The sequence below is a fragment of the Epinephelus lanceolatus genome, chromosome 11, assembly GCF_041903045.1.
Source record: "Epinephelus lanceolatus isolate andai-2023 chromosome 11, ASM4190304v1, whole genome shotgun sequence".
In the NCBI taxonomy this organism is placed as follows: Eukaryota; Metazoa; Chordata; class Actinopteri; order Perciformes; family Serranidae; genus Epinephelus; species Epinephelus lanceolatus.
In genome coordinates, this window is record NC_135744.1 from 24,654,983 (window position 1) to 24,672,856 (window position 17,874).

The following is a 17,874-nucleotide window of genomic DNA, read 5'->3' on the forward strand; positions in this document are numbered from 1 at the left end:
GAATGACAATAACATTTGAAGTGCACCTTTTCTTTAGCGTGTAATGTCTAGTTGAACTTTTATTATATTTGTCTGGCGGTGTTGTCTCTGATACACAAGTGTGTAAACTACATGAAGCTAATTGGTATTTTACAGGGTGCAGATGGACAGTTAAGTACACTTCCTGTTAGGGCTGGGCAACATGGAGACGATCAAATATGATATTTTTCACCAAATATCTCGATACTTGCGACTTGCAATTTTTATTTTTCAACATGCAAAACAATCAGTGAACAGCAGTCCATCTTAAGTCCAACTCCAGCCTCCTACTCACCCTGTGCAAGACCCACGACACAAAGGATAAACATTTCATACATCAATAATGTGGCTTCATTAAAAAAAATCTGTATAAAAAAAATACATAAAATAACAAATAAATTATTCAACAGAATAGACAAGGACTTGTAAGTATATGAAAATACACAGTTCACCTGATGGTGCTTGTGATTCAGATGCTTCCACCTTGCTCATTGTGTGGCTTTTTCCCTGCTGAAGCCACACAATGTTATTTTTTTCTGTCAATATTCAGTAATGTGCATATAATGACTGAGTCAGTATAGGCAAATAATAGAACAGCTATTATAGCCTGGTAAACTCAGAAAATTACATCACTTTACTGTAACATAGCCTTAAAGATCAGGAAAAGGCAACATGATATCCAAAATCCATGAGTCAAATATCTAGTCTTCATATCGTATCATAGTCTCATCATATCGATATCATGTTGATATATTGCCCTGCTCTACTTTCAGTTAAAGCAAACAGATGTCAGCTGTGATGCTAGTTAATGAAGGTGTGTTTAACAGGTTTTTAAATGATCCGCTTTAAAGGCATCCTGTGTAACCTTATATTGATTCATTACCTAAACTGTTGTGACACACTGGTCCTAATAGCAGCTCTGTCTACCTCCAGACAATAAGGTGACATGCATTTGTCACAGATATCCACAGATTCTCAGGGGATGTGTTGGCTAGACATCTTGATGTAACATGACTTTATATAATCTATCATGTTAAATATTGACACTGAGAAACGCTACGTTTTTTTACATTGCTTGACCTTTGTAACATAGAGCTGATAGCTCAGCTGATGATTGTAACATTGCCTTGTGTATTGGATAATAAATGTTTTAAAATAGAGTCTGCTGTCATGTGTCAATGAGATAATACTCAGCTTTGAATATTAGTCAAGCAGCAGAAAACTGCTTATCTTTTCTGCTTCTGCTTCTGTTTCTGTATTTGTGAGGGCGCGGCAGGAAACTGACAAGTTGATTTTATTGACAAGTTCACTGGCTGCAAATTACAGAGATAGAGGTGCAGACTGACAGTTAGTGTACTTGATGAAACATCACATGACAAAGGATCAAAGAAAAACAAACGCACCCAAACCAAAAGTATATAACTGAGCACAGCAGCTTGACTGCTCCAGTGAATGGCCTCATTATCCCTCTGATCTGAACACGACACAAAGTATGAAAATAAGGTGGTTTTTACATTTGCCTTGCAACCAGCCATAACATCCATTTCTTGCCACGGATAATGTCTTTGTATTTCTAATAATCAAGATATAAAAACATACATGCCTTTCCAGCCTTTTAGAGTCTACTTGAGTTCTAATGCTGGGCAGTTCATGGTCCAGGTAAACCTTTTTTAATCACAATAATCAAGCAATGCTTTTAACTCTGCTCGGTTTACACAAGAAAGCAATATTCATCTATGTGATACAATCAGATTGCTTTTATGATTCACAACAATGTTATCAGTGAAAGGGAATAATGCCAAGTTGTGCCAGTACATGAGGTCAAGTGTGGTTTACAGATTCATAAGTGTCCGCTTACAAAGAAAGTACTTGTGATTTTTCAGTAAGATATCTTTTTTTTTTTACAGTGCCTAGTTCACATGAAACTGTAAATGCAAAGATAAGACCAAGTAAGCCTAAAGTTGGGCCTAAGGGCAAAAGTTAGCCTGATATAAGGTTTGGTGTGACCTGCCTGATGTTTCTAGTGAAAAATAAATTGAAATTATTAATTCAAAATGAAAATGTAAATTGCTGTTTTATTTTTCATGAGGTTAAAAATGTTCTTTAAATATGTAAGATCCCTAATTGTGAATTTTTTTTCATTATCTGAGCACAGCGGGCAGAGTGACACTTTGCACAGGAGGTCAGTTTGGTGCGACTGAGGTAAGGAAACAGTGGAGAGGCAGAGACAGTGACACAGGGACAAAAGGCATTTCAATTAAAGGAACTTGGGATCCTGGTACCATTTTGCATCTTAGCAATACAATACAATACAACAACAACAAGCAAAACATCAACAAACACGCTCAAAAAGGAGCAGGAACAAGTGTCCACTTATATAACCCGACCCCCTTCTCAGTATTCATGTCTCGTATAAAAGGGAAATTGTCAACAACTATCCCAAACTTATTTACAACCATTAATATAAATAAATAAACAACAGTCTTAGACATTAAATATACAAACCCCATCTCAACCAAGCCCAGATAAATAAATAAACCAACCCATCAGCATCACCCCTCTTCGTCGGCATACTTCTCCTCATCTAACCCATACCGTAAATCCACTGCACACACTGAAATACATATAAGTCATAGATTTATAGTAATACCTCGACACCAGATGCCAAGATGGCACCAGTTCATTCCAGGGTAGTTGCTTACCTGGTGCATACGCCAAAAAAAGTCTCTAGATTTTGGATTTACTTCTGCGGTATGTGGCCCACTGAATATAAGCAGCAGAGTTTCTCCCGCTGGCTCTGCCTGTGAGTTCCCACTTGGCTCGTAGACTTTACATTGTGATGATATCACAGACGTTTAAGTAGCTTTTCTCTGCTCCAGGGAAGTGATGCAAAAATAAAACCCCCATGTATCAAACAGAAAAAGGCCTTGTTTGGAGTTGAGGTGTTATAATGGTGGCTTATGAATGCAATGCTTTTAAGGCCACAGGGGATTTTTTTTGGCTGCAATACCGCAACTGGCCACTGGGAAATTGGCTGAGCAGTGTCCCCGGGGGCCTGGTATAGGTCCCTCCAGGGAAAAAGTTTGGGCACCCCTGCTTTAGACAGCTTCCATGATACACAACAATCTATCACCAGGGTTGCAATGTTATGAGATTTTCACGGTACGATAACCATCTCAGAAAATAATGTGGTATCACAGTATTGCAGAATGTATATAATTATCAGTCAGAATGACCCTTACAGGAATGAAAATGGAAGAGTAATTGATGGTTGAACAAATGCTCATTACTATAATTGAAATGTGAAACCATTTTGTTCATGAAAGTATGTGTAAAAAGTCTCCCCTTTGAAAATAACTAAAATCCAGTTCCATTTTTTCTTTCAATATTGTAGATAAGCAAATGTACATGGTATGATAACCATGAGTATTCATATACCTTAAAATATTGCTGCAACCCTACCTATCACTTATGGACAGTAAGGCCAAGTTCTGCCAGTCTAAGAGCTACAGTTTGTACAATATAACACAATATAATACGTTTTAAAGTTTCCTATTTAATCATTTGATTTTATACATTCTAATATTTAGCAGCTGTATATCCCATCATACACATTTCAAAATAAAATGCACACAGTTGAATGATTGAATGTGAAATTTACTAAAATGAAAACTACATGTCAAAGACATATTTTTAAATGTAAAACTTACATGTTTTTATATTACTGTTTACAAAGTCTGCAACCCTTAAGTTGCTATGGCAACTGAGGATGGCGTTCTGCTCGCCTTGCCGCGCACCGCGCATGCGTGGAGTTTCGACACCCACTTTCGCAGACAGGAAGTGTGACCAACTTTTTCCATCATCCAGCTCTTCCTCGCCACTTTTCATCCCACCGCCTCGGCTAATGTGATTACTTTGTATCATTCAAGTGTAACGACAGCGCGTCTGACCGAGAGGAGCGTGTGTTCCTCTCAGTTTAACCCAAATTCAGCCTGAAAAACAACAACAACAACAACAACCCCGCACAGACTTCCTGTCCTCTCACAAATATGTGCACTGTCCCTTTAACTGGAGGGGCCGCGCAGTTGGAGCTGCAACCTTTTACAGGCTGAACCTCCGCTCACTCAGGACCCATTCATAAATAAGACATCGTGCGGAGAAGAAAGCTCAACCAGCATCTGATTTTTCATTCAGCGGACCGTATGTGAGCAGGGAGCAGACATGTTCACCTCGGTCGGGGACTGTGTATCGGGGGCACGGCTGAGAGAGCAGAAGTGACTTCCCATGGCTGACCCCCCTGCTGATGGCTTTGACTTTATGTGCGAGCCGTCAGGAGGCAGCTTGATCCAGCTCCGAGCATTTGTCAAACCCACAGAAATGCTCCTTTCCTCGGAAGGTTTGATGTTTTCTCCGTGCTTCCGCCTTCCACAAGTCATCCTGGTTTAAATAGCCCACCGCTTCCATCCCTCTCTTTTTTATTACTATTATCATTTTTTTACTAAATGAAAATACCCCAGAGAAGCTGAGGACCTGACATACCGATGGAGCAGTGAGTTATGGCAGCTAAAGAGGAACTGTATGCCAAAGTGACGCCGCGGAGGCAGCGCCAGACCCGGCCGAGCACCGTCAAACATGGGTCCACTCTGGACGTGCTGCTGTCCATGGGCTTCCCCAAGACCAGGGCGTGAGTACACAGCTGCACTGTCCCAAGACACACACACACACACACACACACACACACACACACACACTATCATAGGGAGGTTACATCAGGCTTCCCAGCAGCATCCCTAAATATTCACTCTCCAGCCAAAGTTTCATACCTCCTTATCAGCCCCGTCATCATCAGCAGCTGATCTGAAGCATCTCTGCCATTGTTAGGAGATACTGCTCTGCTGTGCATGCTGCTACCACATGTCACAGCCTATGGAGTCGTGTCAAATGACCCCTTTTTAAGATGTATATGCTGCTCTTGAGTCCACAGCCATATAGCATGCTCCACAGGAGGGTTACACTAAAGGATTACATTTAATTTATTTAGATATTTGTGACATTTTCTTGAGTTTGGGGTCAAATAATGCACTAGAAATAAACTTACATTGATGCCAGTCGCATTTTGTAGAAACTAGCATTGTTGCATGGTTGTTATTGTGTTACACACAATGATGGAGGAAATATTAAGATCCCTGTTTTACTAAAACAATGCAATGAGGCCTCAAAGTCCTCCATTAAATATCAAGTAAAAGTGTGTATCTCCAGCAAAATGTAGTTGAAATTCAAAAGTAAAAGTACTATCATTACCAACCCTTATTAATATTTACATGTGAGCAGGGGTGTAAATAGACAGTACGCATAGTGCGTAGAGAGAGCAGGCCCTCCAACAGCGTGTTGGCCGTAGAACAGGGTCTAGTAACTGATTCGGATAGCCACCGCAGAAATACCTCCATGTTAATAGAAGAGCTCATATTAAATTAAAAAATTGGGGCCAACTGCTTCATATGCGTCATAAAGGTAAACCCATCTCCATCAGGTTATTCGTTTTTTTTGTGTGTGAAAGAGTCAGAGAGTAGTAATCTATTCTGCAATGAAATGTTTACATAACTATAAAACAACTACTAAACTGTAAAAAATATTTAATCGCATGAATACTTTCTTAATTTATTTGGTATTTTTTGTCACGTACAGATTTGCGCTAATAAGTGCTGGGTAATTTGTCCAGTGTGAAGTTGTCGTGATGCAAAATCGTGCACAAGGGCCCATCATATTAACATGCACAGGGGCCGGTCCTGTCTACCATACGCCACTGCCACTGTGAGCATTTTAACGTTGTAGATAAAAAGGGTATAGGTTTTGTTGCAACATTAGGGGGGTGAGGTTAGGGCCACACATGAAATGGTGAGGTTTGGAGTCTTCCGCCAGAAAATTTTGAGCATCAAACACTTGATTTCCTGCATTCTGGTGAATGTTTATGCACCAATTTGTGCCTTTTCTGCGCCAATTTCTGTCTTCAATTTTGTCCAAAAAAAGTGTAATGCTACCTTTATGTTTTTTGGGGGGTGGCACATGTCCTAAATGTTGAGGGGGATGTGCCCCCTGCATCCCCAAAGGAATCTACACCCATGGTAGATATAAAGTCTGAACCATTTTAATTGCAGTCACATAGTTAAATGCACTGCACAACAATGCATCATACTTTATATGATTACTATACATCTGCAAAGTTACTACTAACTGCAAATAGATGTAGGTTATTAGTACAAGTTCAACTTCTGCCTCACAAATACTTAAAAATTAGGACTTAAGTACTTCCTCAAATAGCGTTAAAACACTTCACTTACCTTCTACCACCAGTGCAACAGAAAAACAGCAGCAACACTTGTATAGGTGAAGTAAGTGTTCATCTGTGGGCGTGCATACGTGTCCATATGTTGTTTGGACATATTTCTCACTACAAAAGAACAATACGAGAGATGCTCAGTGTTTTCTGAGTCACACGTTTCCCCTGCCAACTCCCCTTGGTTTTCAATGAAAACCTGATCCTGTGGGAATTCATACATGCTCCTCAACACTTCTTCTCATTCATCCTTTGGAGAAGAAGTTGCCAGGAAACAAGCAGTGTTGGCTTGTGAATGTAGTCTATGGATTATGTAATTATATTTAAGAAATGACAACGTGTCGTCTGCTTGCTACTGGTGTTTGTGAGCTGTCATAACATCTCAGTTTAACCGTTCATAATAATTGAAAGCATCCTGAAGTAGTTGGTTTACACGAGCCTGTAAGAGATTGTTTAGAAATTCATGAGGGAGTTTAAGCAGTATTTGGCATAAAGTCTCAATATTTTCGACCACAAAGCAACATAAGCATTGTCAATGAATGGGAGAGTAACTTTATAGACATGCAGTATGTAACATTTATGTTGTAAAGAAAGCTTTAAGGGGCGTCGGTGGCTTAGTGGTAGAGCAGGCGCCCCATGTACAAGGCTGTTGCTGCAGCGGCCCAGGTTCGGCTCCAGCCTGTGGCCCTTTGCTGTATGTCACTGCCTCTCTCTCTCCCCCTTTCATGCTTGTCTGTCTTATCAAATAAAGGCTAAAAATGCCCCCCAAAATATCTTTTTTAAAAAAAAGAAAGCTTTAAAAACCCGTCTTGCCTATGTTACCCCTGGCAACTAAGCCCGTTTAACACCAGCTTGAATCCTTTCACTCCTGAAGCCTTTAATATGGTACGTACGGCCACAGACACTGAAAAGGTATCAAATTTTAATTGAAGTTCTGCACGACTCAGTTTTTACATCTCAGCCTCCTCTCTCTGTATGAACTCCACCTAATCGCATAATCTATAATCATAACATCCCCTCTCATTGTTCGTGTTGTCAGTGACTCCCACATTATATATCAAGCCCGACAAAAGCCTTTCTGTATGTGCAGCGTGCCTCAAAATTGTGTGCCATGTAACAAAAGAAATCTGAAATAGTTCACTTTGAGTCTCCGTCAGCAGTGGCGGTAATCTCAGAGCGCCGTGATTAACTCCCAGATCTATTACTCGCTTCAGTATCTGAGTTGTAGGATGTAAAACTGTCTCCCCAAGTAAAACAAGAGACTGAAATTTCAGAATGACTGTTGGCAGTTATCTCAGTTTTGCTAAGTAGGCCAGAAGTGTTGAACAAGTCTTTCTTCTCTAACTAGACAGATACAGTATCTCCAAAATTAAGTCCTTTTATCTTCAGCAACAGCGGCTAAGGTCATCCAGACTCTCACTGTTCCAGTCTGCAGCTCTCTCTCTTGCTGCCTAATGAACTGCTGCAGACACAATGAGAGACTGTGGTTGGCTATATTTGCAAACTCACATCTATTACTGATGGCAGACTAATACACTTTGATTTTGTTTGAAGCTATAAAATTATAATGAAGCAGAATAATTCAGCATCATTACTTTCAGATCTGTCTGGTCTGATGTCACTGGAGACACAATAACAACTAGAGTGCCACAGATCTCTGCCAAGGCCAAATGCCCTATCTCACACTGTTATTAAGGTGAAAAGGTATTTGTGTATCTGCCCCATGATTTGGATCTGATCAAAAAAATTGAGGAATTATTCCCTGGCCCATGCTACACCCTTCCACCAAGTTTCATGAAAATCAGGAAAGAAGTTTTTCCAACCCAATTGCCAGAATAAAAGTTGGCATTAAAGATTTCTGCAAAACTTGGATATGTTAGATTTGCATGTTATTATATAGTGGATACATTAAAACTTTACATTTTAACAACGGCGTGGTTAATGTGTGGTCAGGTATAGGGACAAAACCCACTTGGTTATGGTGAGAAAACGATCATGTTTTGGCTTAATATACCTGTTTTGGGGCACAGTCCCGGCAGAAAAAGCAGCACTCTCTTAACAACAAAAACAACTATCTTTCGCTCAGCTGGGAAAACACAGACGGGTAGCTACAAAACAGCTACATTTGATGTCTCAAAGGCTGCTGGAAAAACACAGGGGTCGCTACAAAAAAACCCATGCTTGGTGCCTAAAAAGCTGTTCAAAAAACACAGACCGGTTGCTACAAAACAACTACATTTGATGCTGTAAGGCTGCTGGATAAACACAGACAGGTTGTTAAAATACACCCACACGTGGTGCCTAAAAAGTTGTTGGAAAAACACAGATGGGTTGCCACGAAACACCTAGGTGTGATGCCTTAAAAGCCGCTGGATAAACACAGTCAAGTCGCTACAAAACATCCACATTTACTGCCTAAAAAGCCACTGGAAAAACAGACAGGTTGCTACAAAACACCTACATTTGATGTCTAAAAGGCCATTGGAATATGGGTAGCAACGAAACACCTACGTTTGATGCCCTAAATACTGCTAGACAAACACAGACAGGTCGCTACAAAACACCCACATTTGGTGTCTAAAAACCCACCTGATAAACACAGGCAGGTTGCTATAAAACGCCCATATATGGAGCCTAAAAGCCACTAAAAACACACAATAACTTGCCAAAACCCAACAGTTTGTTGGTCTCGGATCAGTGGTCTGCAGTATGGCAGTAGTCTTGCCTAGGTGACACACTGTCCATCTGCCCCTTCACCTCGCAGTGACAAATTCAGCCGATATTACGTCACTTTAGAAATGTTAATATGATGCGTAGGAAATGTGCAAAAGTAACATATCCATGGTTTGCAGAAAGGTACAATGCCACCATTTTCTTCTGATGGCTAGGCTGAGTTTTTCTGTAATCTTGCTGACAAACAAAAACAAACAGACAAATTGAACCAAAAACAATGATGATGATAGGAGAAGATACATATAGATATGCAAGTACTGTACAGAACAACTACAAAGCTAATCCAATTTCTGGAACCTCCTCGGCTGTGCAGATTGTCATGTTGTACTCTTCGGTTCAGCCACCAACCCAAACACATTGCAGTGAAACTTTAGAATAAACATCTGACTTGCACATTTTGCTGTCAGGCCCTTCCCAAGACTTTGGTGGGAGAGGAAGAAGGAATAATAGGAAAATCAGTTATCAGTCATAGCTTCAGGGAACAAGGGCTCCATTGTGTTTGAGGAGTTTTTTTAAGCCAGTAGGGAGCATGAATCATGCACACACACGCACACACACACACACACACACACACACACACACACACACACACACACACACACACACACACAAACAGAAACAGTCCCTTTATTTTAATTGGGGGAATTTTCTGCTGAGTCATTCAGGAATTGACCAGTGTAATCAGAGAGGAGCAGGATGGACAGTGGTCTCTCTCCCTGTTCTGGTGGTGTCTGATGGTCGGAAGCAGGTTTGGAAACTGATCCGACTGAAAACGTGACAAACACACACACACACACAGACTTTCATCCTGTTGGTTTTGCTATTGGTAGCTGTATGCTGGGATTAGACAAACATTAAGGTTGGACCACTTTTGGTTGGACAGTGGGGCTGCAGCCAGGAGTTGAGAAACACTTTGATCAGATCTTTTAATTTTAAGTCAGGTAGTTATTTGAAGGGCATTTCCCAGGATAATCAATTGAATGAGTAACTGTATCAGAATGTTGTCTCTATTTTATTGTGGCATGGTTGAAACCAGTCCAAGACAATGCATCTGAGGCTTGTTGTATTTTATACAAAAAGTTTTTCATGTAGAGCGAAAAACACAAACTCACTAAGAAGACCCACCGAAAAATGTCTGGTATTTTAAAGTTCTGTTCTACCCTCATTTCCACCACGAAACAAAAAATGGCATGGTTTATGTTACAATACAAATTTGGCCAAATTTAACCATAGTTATTGATATCTGTTCATTTTTAGAAATTAGTTTTTATTTTATTTTAATTCTGAGTGGCATTAAAAAAGGAACCCAGCATAACCTTAGTGTCCTCAGGGGTTTAACTATTTCATAATTACAATAGCTTTCTGTTAAGGTCCAGTGAGCAAGCTCCTGTTAGAGAGTGTGAGAACTCTCCTGAGCTATATTTTTGCTTGTTGTCCCTTTAGTTCCTGGGAACCTGCTCCTATTTAATGATTAGGCTACTAATCTGTTTTTCCCTCAGTGTGGAAACTGTGTGCTCTTGTGCACTTGTGTAAAGGGGACTTCCTTGTATCATTGTGACCAGGGTTAAATATTAATAATCTTTGCTGAAGTTTACTTTCTGTAAAATTTCCCACTCTTTTCTTTGTGCTTGTGCAGTCTTAACGGTGTATTCAAAATCCCGATAAGGTCGTCCCTGACCTCTAAAACACTGTTGGTGTGTCTATCTACTATTTTGAGAACATACAGTTATATGGGTGTTGGCGGATGTTTAGAGGAACCATCTCAGAGAAACATACAGGAGGTGCGTGTGCAGTTTTAAATGTCGTGCTTGTGGCCAAAATAACTGGGCATACTGGAGTTGCACACCTGAAAATTGGTAACACTTACCCCCCTGAAGAGTCCCTGTGCTGGCTGAACACAGGAACCTGAGTTACAGTTATTGTGTTTTTAACAAAGCGGAGAGCTGCATTTAACCACTTGAGGTGCTAAGTGGTTATGAGAAGCATTATAAACTTTAGAATACCAAAGTAAACAGACAGCATGGCATGTCTGCGGCTCCTTTGTTTCAGCCATGTATGAAGCATGAACCTGCCACAAAGCAGCTGCAGCAGACCAAAAATCAGACTGAAATAGAAACCTATTTGAATGTTGCAGGGTACAGATTTGTGTATAATCATCTACTTCAGCTTTGTTTAGTTTTGTTACGCAGAGGAATAATGTGGCAATTGTGAGCAGGGGAAACAGGAAGTCGATGACCAAGATGTAACAGAACACAGAGCGCAGTGACATAGGGAGTCCTTTTTTACCGTAACTGGTACCCACAAGATGTAGAGAGCGATGTCGAATCAGAGGATGAAAAGTTTCCTGTAAAGCAACACAGAAATGTCATGTGATGTTTTAGACCAATCACAGATGTTTACACCGTGACTGTGGCGTGTGTGGAAAATTCAACTGCCATACTTCTGTCACATAAACGCTGCCTGTGATTGGCTGTTTGAAGGGAAGAAACAAAGGCACCACTAATATTTCCACCTCAGGGCGGTCAAGTAGAGAGGTGAATGTTCCTACAGTGTCACCAAGGTCTTGAAATACTTGAAATAGAGGCATTAACTGCTGGTGGAAGCATGACGACATGTCAGTGATGTTTGACTGACTAGTGCAGGTGAGGAGAATGGGATTGTATTGCATGCAGCAACTCTTTTTTTTATCTGTGTAAGTGTTCACCTTGTAGAATGTCAGAAAACAGTGAAAAATGCCTGTCACAATTTCCAACAGCTCAAGGTGACACTTTTAAATTGCTTGCTCTGTCCAAACAACAGTACAAAACCCACAGATATTAATTTTACAATGGCTTAAAACAGAAAAAAGGAGCAAATTCTCACATATACCTAGAAATCTATGAATACGAGCAATGAAGACAACCTCTCAACAGCACATTACGTGGTGGTGAGCACGAAATGTGTTAAAATAACGTGCTGACAATATTGAAACCATGCCAATGTCGTTAACATTGTTAAACGGTCGCAGTTTGGTTATGTTTAGAGAAAGTAAACACTTGGTTAGAGTAAGAGAACAAAAACATACTTTGTTAAGTGTAAGAAAAGGTCACGTTTTTTGTTACAGTAATTACGTAGAAGGTTAGTGACGTAAACATTCATACTTGACGTAGTTATGTAAAGCAGAGGTTCCCAACTGGTGGGTTGTGGTCCAAAATTGGGTTGTGGGTCCATTCTAAATGGACTGCAAGTTACTCGCAAATGTGTCAAGTGCGTGAAAAAACACATTTTATTTTTAAGTATGGTAAATTTCTGGCACAGAGCTTTTATTTTGAAGTGCCTTTTCCTGCTGTAGTGCGAGTGACTAATGGATAGATACTTAGATACCTACAGAGACAGCAAACTAGCTTGACGTTATGGCCAAACTCAAGTATGATGTTTAATGTATTAAACTGTGTGGACCTTGAAATGATAACTAAGCAGAAATCTGGGCACCGGGGCTGGACCAGTTGGGAACCACTGATGTACAGAAACTATGTAAAGTACATTGTGTTTTTACCTAAAGTCCGCAAAGGCATGTAGCTGCGTTGACTTCTGATTTCACACGGGACACAAACAGTGATCTCCTGGTTGAAAGTCCATGTCTGTGTGACCCATCCACCACCCTGACCTATCTGCGGACTTTCTCGCTCTTTATACTTTTTTGGTGTTTTAACCACGATGGGAGAACCTCATTGACTTTGCATTGGCATTGTTTTCGTATTGCCAGCATAATTTTAACACATTTCTTGCCCACTACCACGTAATGTGTTGTTAAGAGTTCTTGTCCATTTCATGTATTTTTATGAGACCGGGCTGGTTGATTAGATCATTGATTAATTGACGAATCCTTTCTGCACTACACTGACCTCATGATGCAGGCCTGTGGGAATGACATAGCCTGATCACATTTGACCAGTTGACACTTAAACACACCCATGCATGACAAATGTTCCTGAGCTTGATTATGGGGATGTATTATATATGAATGCACCCACCCAGTGTTTGCATGCTCTGGATACTGTGTGTCATGGTGCATTGAGATTTATTACCAACCGTAAGTCACTAACTCATCACTGTATCCTGTATGCTCGGGTTGGCTGGCTCATATTTACGATTTCGTAGACTTTTTCGTTGGCATTCTCTCTCTTCTTTACAAAGCTATTCTTGGCCTACTTCCTTATCTTGTGTTTTATATTGCTTGTTTTAGAGCTGTATATTATGTTGCTGCCTGTCCTGGCCAAGACACTCTTGAAAAAGAGATTTTTAATCTCAAGAGATTTTTCTGGTTAAATAAAAGTTAGATTATTGTTATTATTTTTATTTTTATTTTTACATTTCTATTGCAATTGACATACTTTTCCTGACTGGAGGATTTTAAGAGAATTAAAATGCTGCTTTATAAATTAATTTACAGCTATGATATTTGTTCTGAATTTAATTGTCTTAAAAAAACATTGAATAAATTGTATTTAATTCCATTGATCAATGAAAAGGGAACTCTCAGTTTAAGATTAAACACCCTCTTCCTGGTTGATACTGAGCTCCAGTGCATTAAACAGTGGCAAAATCTGAAGAACATCTCTGTCTTGTGTTCTTAAAAGGTAATTCATCTATTGAGATAGAGTTTATACAGTACTTATCTCATCCAGATGAAACTGTCTTCAGTCCCTCACACGTTTGTTTGTTCCATTGTGCTTCTCAAATGAAGACTTCAAAGCCCCTGTGGTTTCTGATCTGTATCTGAGTTAACATTATATATGGTATATTCCTTTTTTTTTCACCCTGCCTTTTCTGTGAAACCTTTTGTCTGTTATAGAGGAAGTCTGTGTGCATGAAGACTGTTCTCCTGCCTACCTCAGTTTCTTAACCCCTGTCTTAACAACAATTATGTCTAACTTCACTTTTGTCTCACATGCAAAGAAGCATCATGAGAAACCAGTTCAGTTTATACGAGGGCTCCACACGATAATTAGTATACAGAACTAATGCATACATGTGAGACTTTACTGCACGTGCAACTTGCAAGAACAGACTCTAAGCTTGTACTCAAGACAGCCAAGAGGAAGTCGCCCATTTCCGGAAGTGGCTTGTGACCTTTACTGAGTGCATTGTTGAGACGGTGGTTTGAGAGCGGCTGAAGCACATGTCACTTGCAGATAGGAGAAACAGTCTGGTATGCTGACTGAGGTATCAAACTTTTTCTCATTAAAAGAAAGCCTAAAGATCGCAAACCTTGCTGCCTGCTTAAAAATCTTCCGCCGAGGCTTTATAGTCACTGATGGATTACTTTTTAGCTGCTCTGAGTTTAATTAAAATGAGAAGGTATTGACTTGGGTGTTAAAGGGATAGTTTAGATTTTTTGAAGTGAGGTAATATGAGGTACTTATCCAGAGTCAGTGTGTTGCCTACAGTAGATGTTGGTTGGCAGGCCCCCAGTTTGGAGAAGCAGGCAGGAGAAACTAAGCAATGTACTGCTGTTGACAGGGTTAGCAGGGAAACATATTTTAGCCACTTAAAAAAAATCAGAATCAGTTCAATTGTATGCTATATTTAGAATATTTTCTCTACTTGCCCTTGGTGTCAGACAGGCCCTTGGTTTGGTACTTTATTTTCTTGACCATTGAACTTCCATTGTAGCGTCCCAGTCGAAATAATACAAGTCTGGACCGATGGTCCAATGCAGTTTATTCCATTCTCAATTAATTCCATCGATCAACGTAAGAGCTGAACAGAGATAAGGTAAAACAGAAGACAAAACACTGCATTAAACTTAGCTCATGAAGCTAGCAATTATTCCAAAATCTCAAAATTATTAGACAGTTAGACACAAAGAAACACAGATAATACTTTGTTGCCCTGTGAACTGATGCTAGACTCCTTGCGTCAGTTCAAATCTGCAACTCCTGTGTCTACAGTCTCAGTCTTTTCAGAATAAAAGCACTTCCTGGTTCACAGGAAATAACAAATTAAGGCAACATAAATACATTACAAATGCAAATTTAACATGTCAACTACTGAAATTTGGGGTAATTTACGTCCATATTCTTATGCATGAGCACACCTGTATTATGCCACACATCATCATTCTTATCACTCATTTTTACTCTTGTACTTAAAAACTGCTGAAAATCTGACCCAAACAGCTGATCTGCAGTGTAATGCAGTGCGTGGCACAGTTGTGCTTATGCCCAGGAATACGAAAGTTCTACAGTTGAGAAAAATGTCAAAGGAAAGCAATGTCTGACAGCAAGGTAAAGCAGTACAATAATCCAAATATAGTCTACACTTAAATTGAAATTTATTTTGTTAGGTGGCTAAAATACATGTTGTTGCTGCCCACGCCCACAGTAGTACATTGTTTTGCTTCCATGGCGGTATTCCTGTCTGTTCCTCCAAACTGGGGGCATGCTGACCACCATCTACTGTCAATAATACACTGACTTTGAATAAGTACCTCATATAACCCCACTTCAAAATATCTGCACTGTCCCTTTAAAAGTGTTGTTTTAAGACATCAACATGCCAACAGAATGTGGCTATAACTCCCAGGCCTATGCTGTTTGTTTCGTTTGACACATCCTGGGACTTTGAAGGGAACTGTGTGATGCATCAGTGTTTTGGCACTGTGCCTTGTGTATTCTTAGTGAAACATTTGCTTTGTGCACTTTGACTTGTTTCTCTGACATCACTCGTGCAGTGCTAAAAATAACACTCGTGCTTCACTTTTGGTTTGACAGAAGTATAATAATAATAATCATTTGCTCACTCTGATAAGCTTGATGGACACCTAGTGAAGAATATTATTAACATCCTTTAGTCACACAAAGGCCCACACAGTACACTGAATGGTGTCAGTCTCTGACTTGCTCTTTCTGCCTTTGTGGACTTCAGCTCTCTTCTGCAGAATAATGAAGTGAGAAGAGGAGAAGCAGTTCCAGACACTGGCTGTACACTGCCGGGTTTGTTAAGGACGTGGTACTGAAACTGTTTGTGTAAGAAAAGCTTTATGAGAGTAGAACACCAAGAGCTGATGTTGTTAGAGACCTTAAACAAAATGTTGTGGCATCAAAACACTTTAACAGTCACCACCAGTCAGTCCCAACATTAATGGAATAGTTTGACATGGTGCGAAATACTCACACCACTCATACCACTCTCTGCTTTGTCTAAAGAGTGGCATCAATCTTCTCGAACAAGCAAGCAAATAATGTATCGACTAAAAGTCAAACTATTCCTTTAAATGCTTACACTGACTTCATTATGTGTCTCTTATAAATGGTGCCTCTGAGCAACAGTTCTAACAAATACCAAATAGTCCACTACCAGGCAGTAAGGGATATTGCACTGCTGCCCTCCCCCAAAAACATCTTCATTGGTCATCTATGCAAGCAGCTTGTTACAACCCATATTTATCTTAACTTTTGGCGGTGACCTCTTGTGTAGTAATTACAATGGGAGAAGAGGAGGAAGTCAGGTGGTGTTGTATAAAGAGCGACAAGGTCCACACACAGAGTAGGTCGGGATGCACATGCACATGGGAGAAGTTTGCCTAGAGGGCTTTCTGTCAGAAATCTGTTAATTTAAACCCGAACTACGTTTTCTTCCTAACTTTAACCACGAAATGTATTTTTGGCAGAAAGTCCTTTGGGCATATGTCTCCCAGCAGCAGTTGGTGTGGATGAATGGAAAAACAAACACAGGACTTAGACCAAGGAGACTGTTGTGTGTGCTCTGAGTGAAACCAAAAATCAACGTTGATTTATTCTGTCACAGGCAAGTTAATTTACATAATGAACTGAACTTAAGCCATGCATGCAACGTAAGGTAACATACCTTATGTGAGAACAACTTAAGTTATGTAACGAATGTACTTATTTTAACCCAAACCATGACCTTTTTTCGAAACCTAATCGTGTAATGGCGTCTGAGGGCTCATTTATGCTCAACGTTAGGAACAGAGACAGATAGAGCCTTGGGTCTGTACTCCTTTCGTCTGTATATGTGCACGTTTTCCGAAAACTTACTGATATGGATGAAACAAAGCAGTACCACCACAGATCGTGGAGGCAGTGTAGCATAGTTCAAGCGAGATATGACCGTAGGAGACAATGAAGAAATTTAAATCATGGCAGAACGTAACAAGTCAGTAATATAGTGAAAAGAGTTCTCCATCCGCGTCAGGATGTATATAATGGGCACACACACACACACACACACACACACACACACACACACACACACACAACCACCATCTACAACGCTGCCTCTGTGTGAAGGTACATTGTTAAGACCTCCTCCACTGACACCTAATGTGTTGTCTACCTTCTAGTGCCATCTGTTGGCTGTATCAATGCCAACATAAAGGACGTATGGTAGTGCGAGGGCATTATTAAGTATGTGACTGATGTCCAGAGATCCGTAAATATACTTATGATGCCTCTAGTGTCCAACGCAAGGAAGTACATTTCTTTACGGATGGATAGAAACCTGATAGAAACTACCTGTAGCTGAGGGGGAGAGGCTAATTTTGCCCGTTTTTCGTCATTCAGTAATTTCGAATATGCACTTGGAACATTCTCAGACAAAAGCAGGACCTGCCAGGTACTAATTAAAAAGACGTATCAACAGCTGAACGAGTCATAATGACAATCTGACTGTATACAATGTATAACCATATTTAAGCAGAATAACTTTATTCAGATTCAGAATGAGTTAAAAGTAGATAAACAAGTTATTTTTAATCATACAAAGTCACTTGACAATCAACACAG

The 17,874-nt window shown here is 40.0% G+C and overlaps 1 protein-coding gene across 1 annotated transcript in view; it reads left to right on the forward strand.

The window, feature by feature from the left end:
* The first annotated feature begins 3,851 nt into the window (after positions 1 to 3,851).
* The window catches only part of ubash3ba (ubiquitin associated and SH3 domain containing Ba), a 36,154-nt gene continuing 22,131 nt past the window's right edge, over positions 3,852 to 17,874 (forward strand). Inside the window, exon 1 of the mRNA XM_033645742.2 lies at positions 3,852 to 4,702. Coding sequence (XP_033501633.1) covers positions 4,575 to 4,702 — 128 coding nt within the window. The 5' untranslated portion in view covers positions 3,852 to 4,574. The remainder of the gene's footprint in view (positions 4,703 to 17,874) is intronic.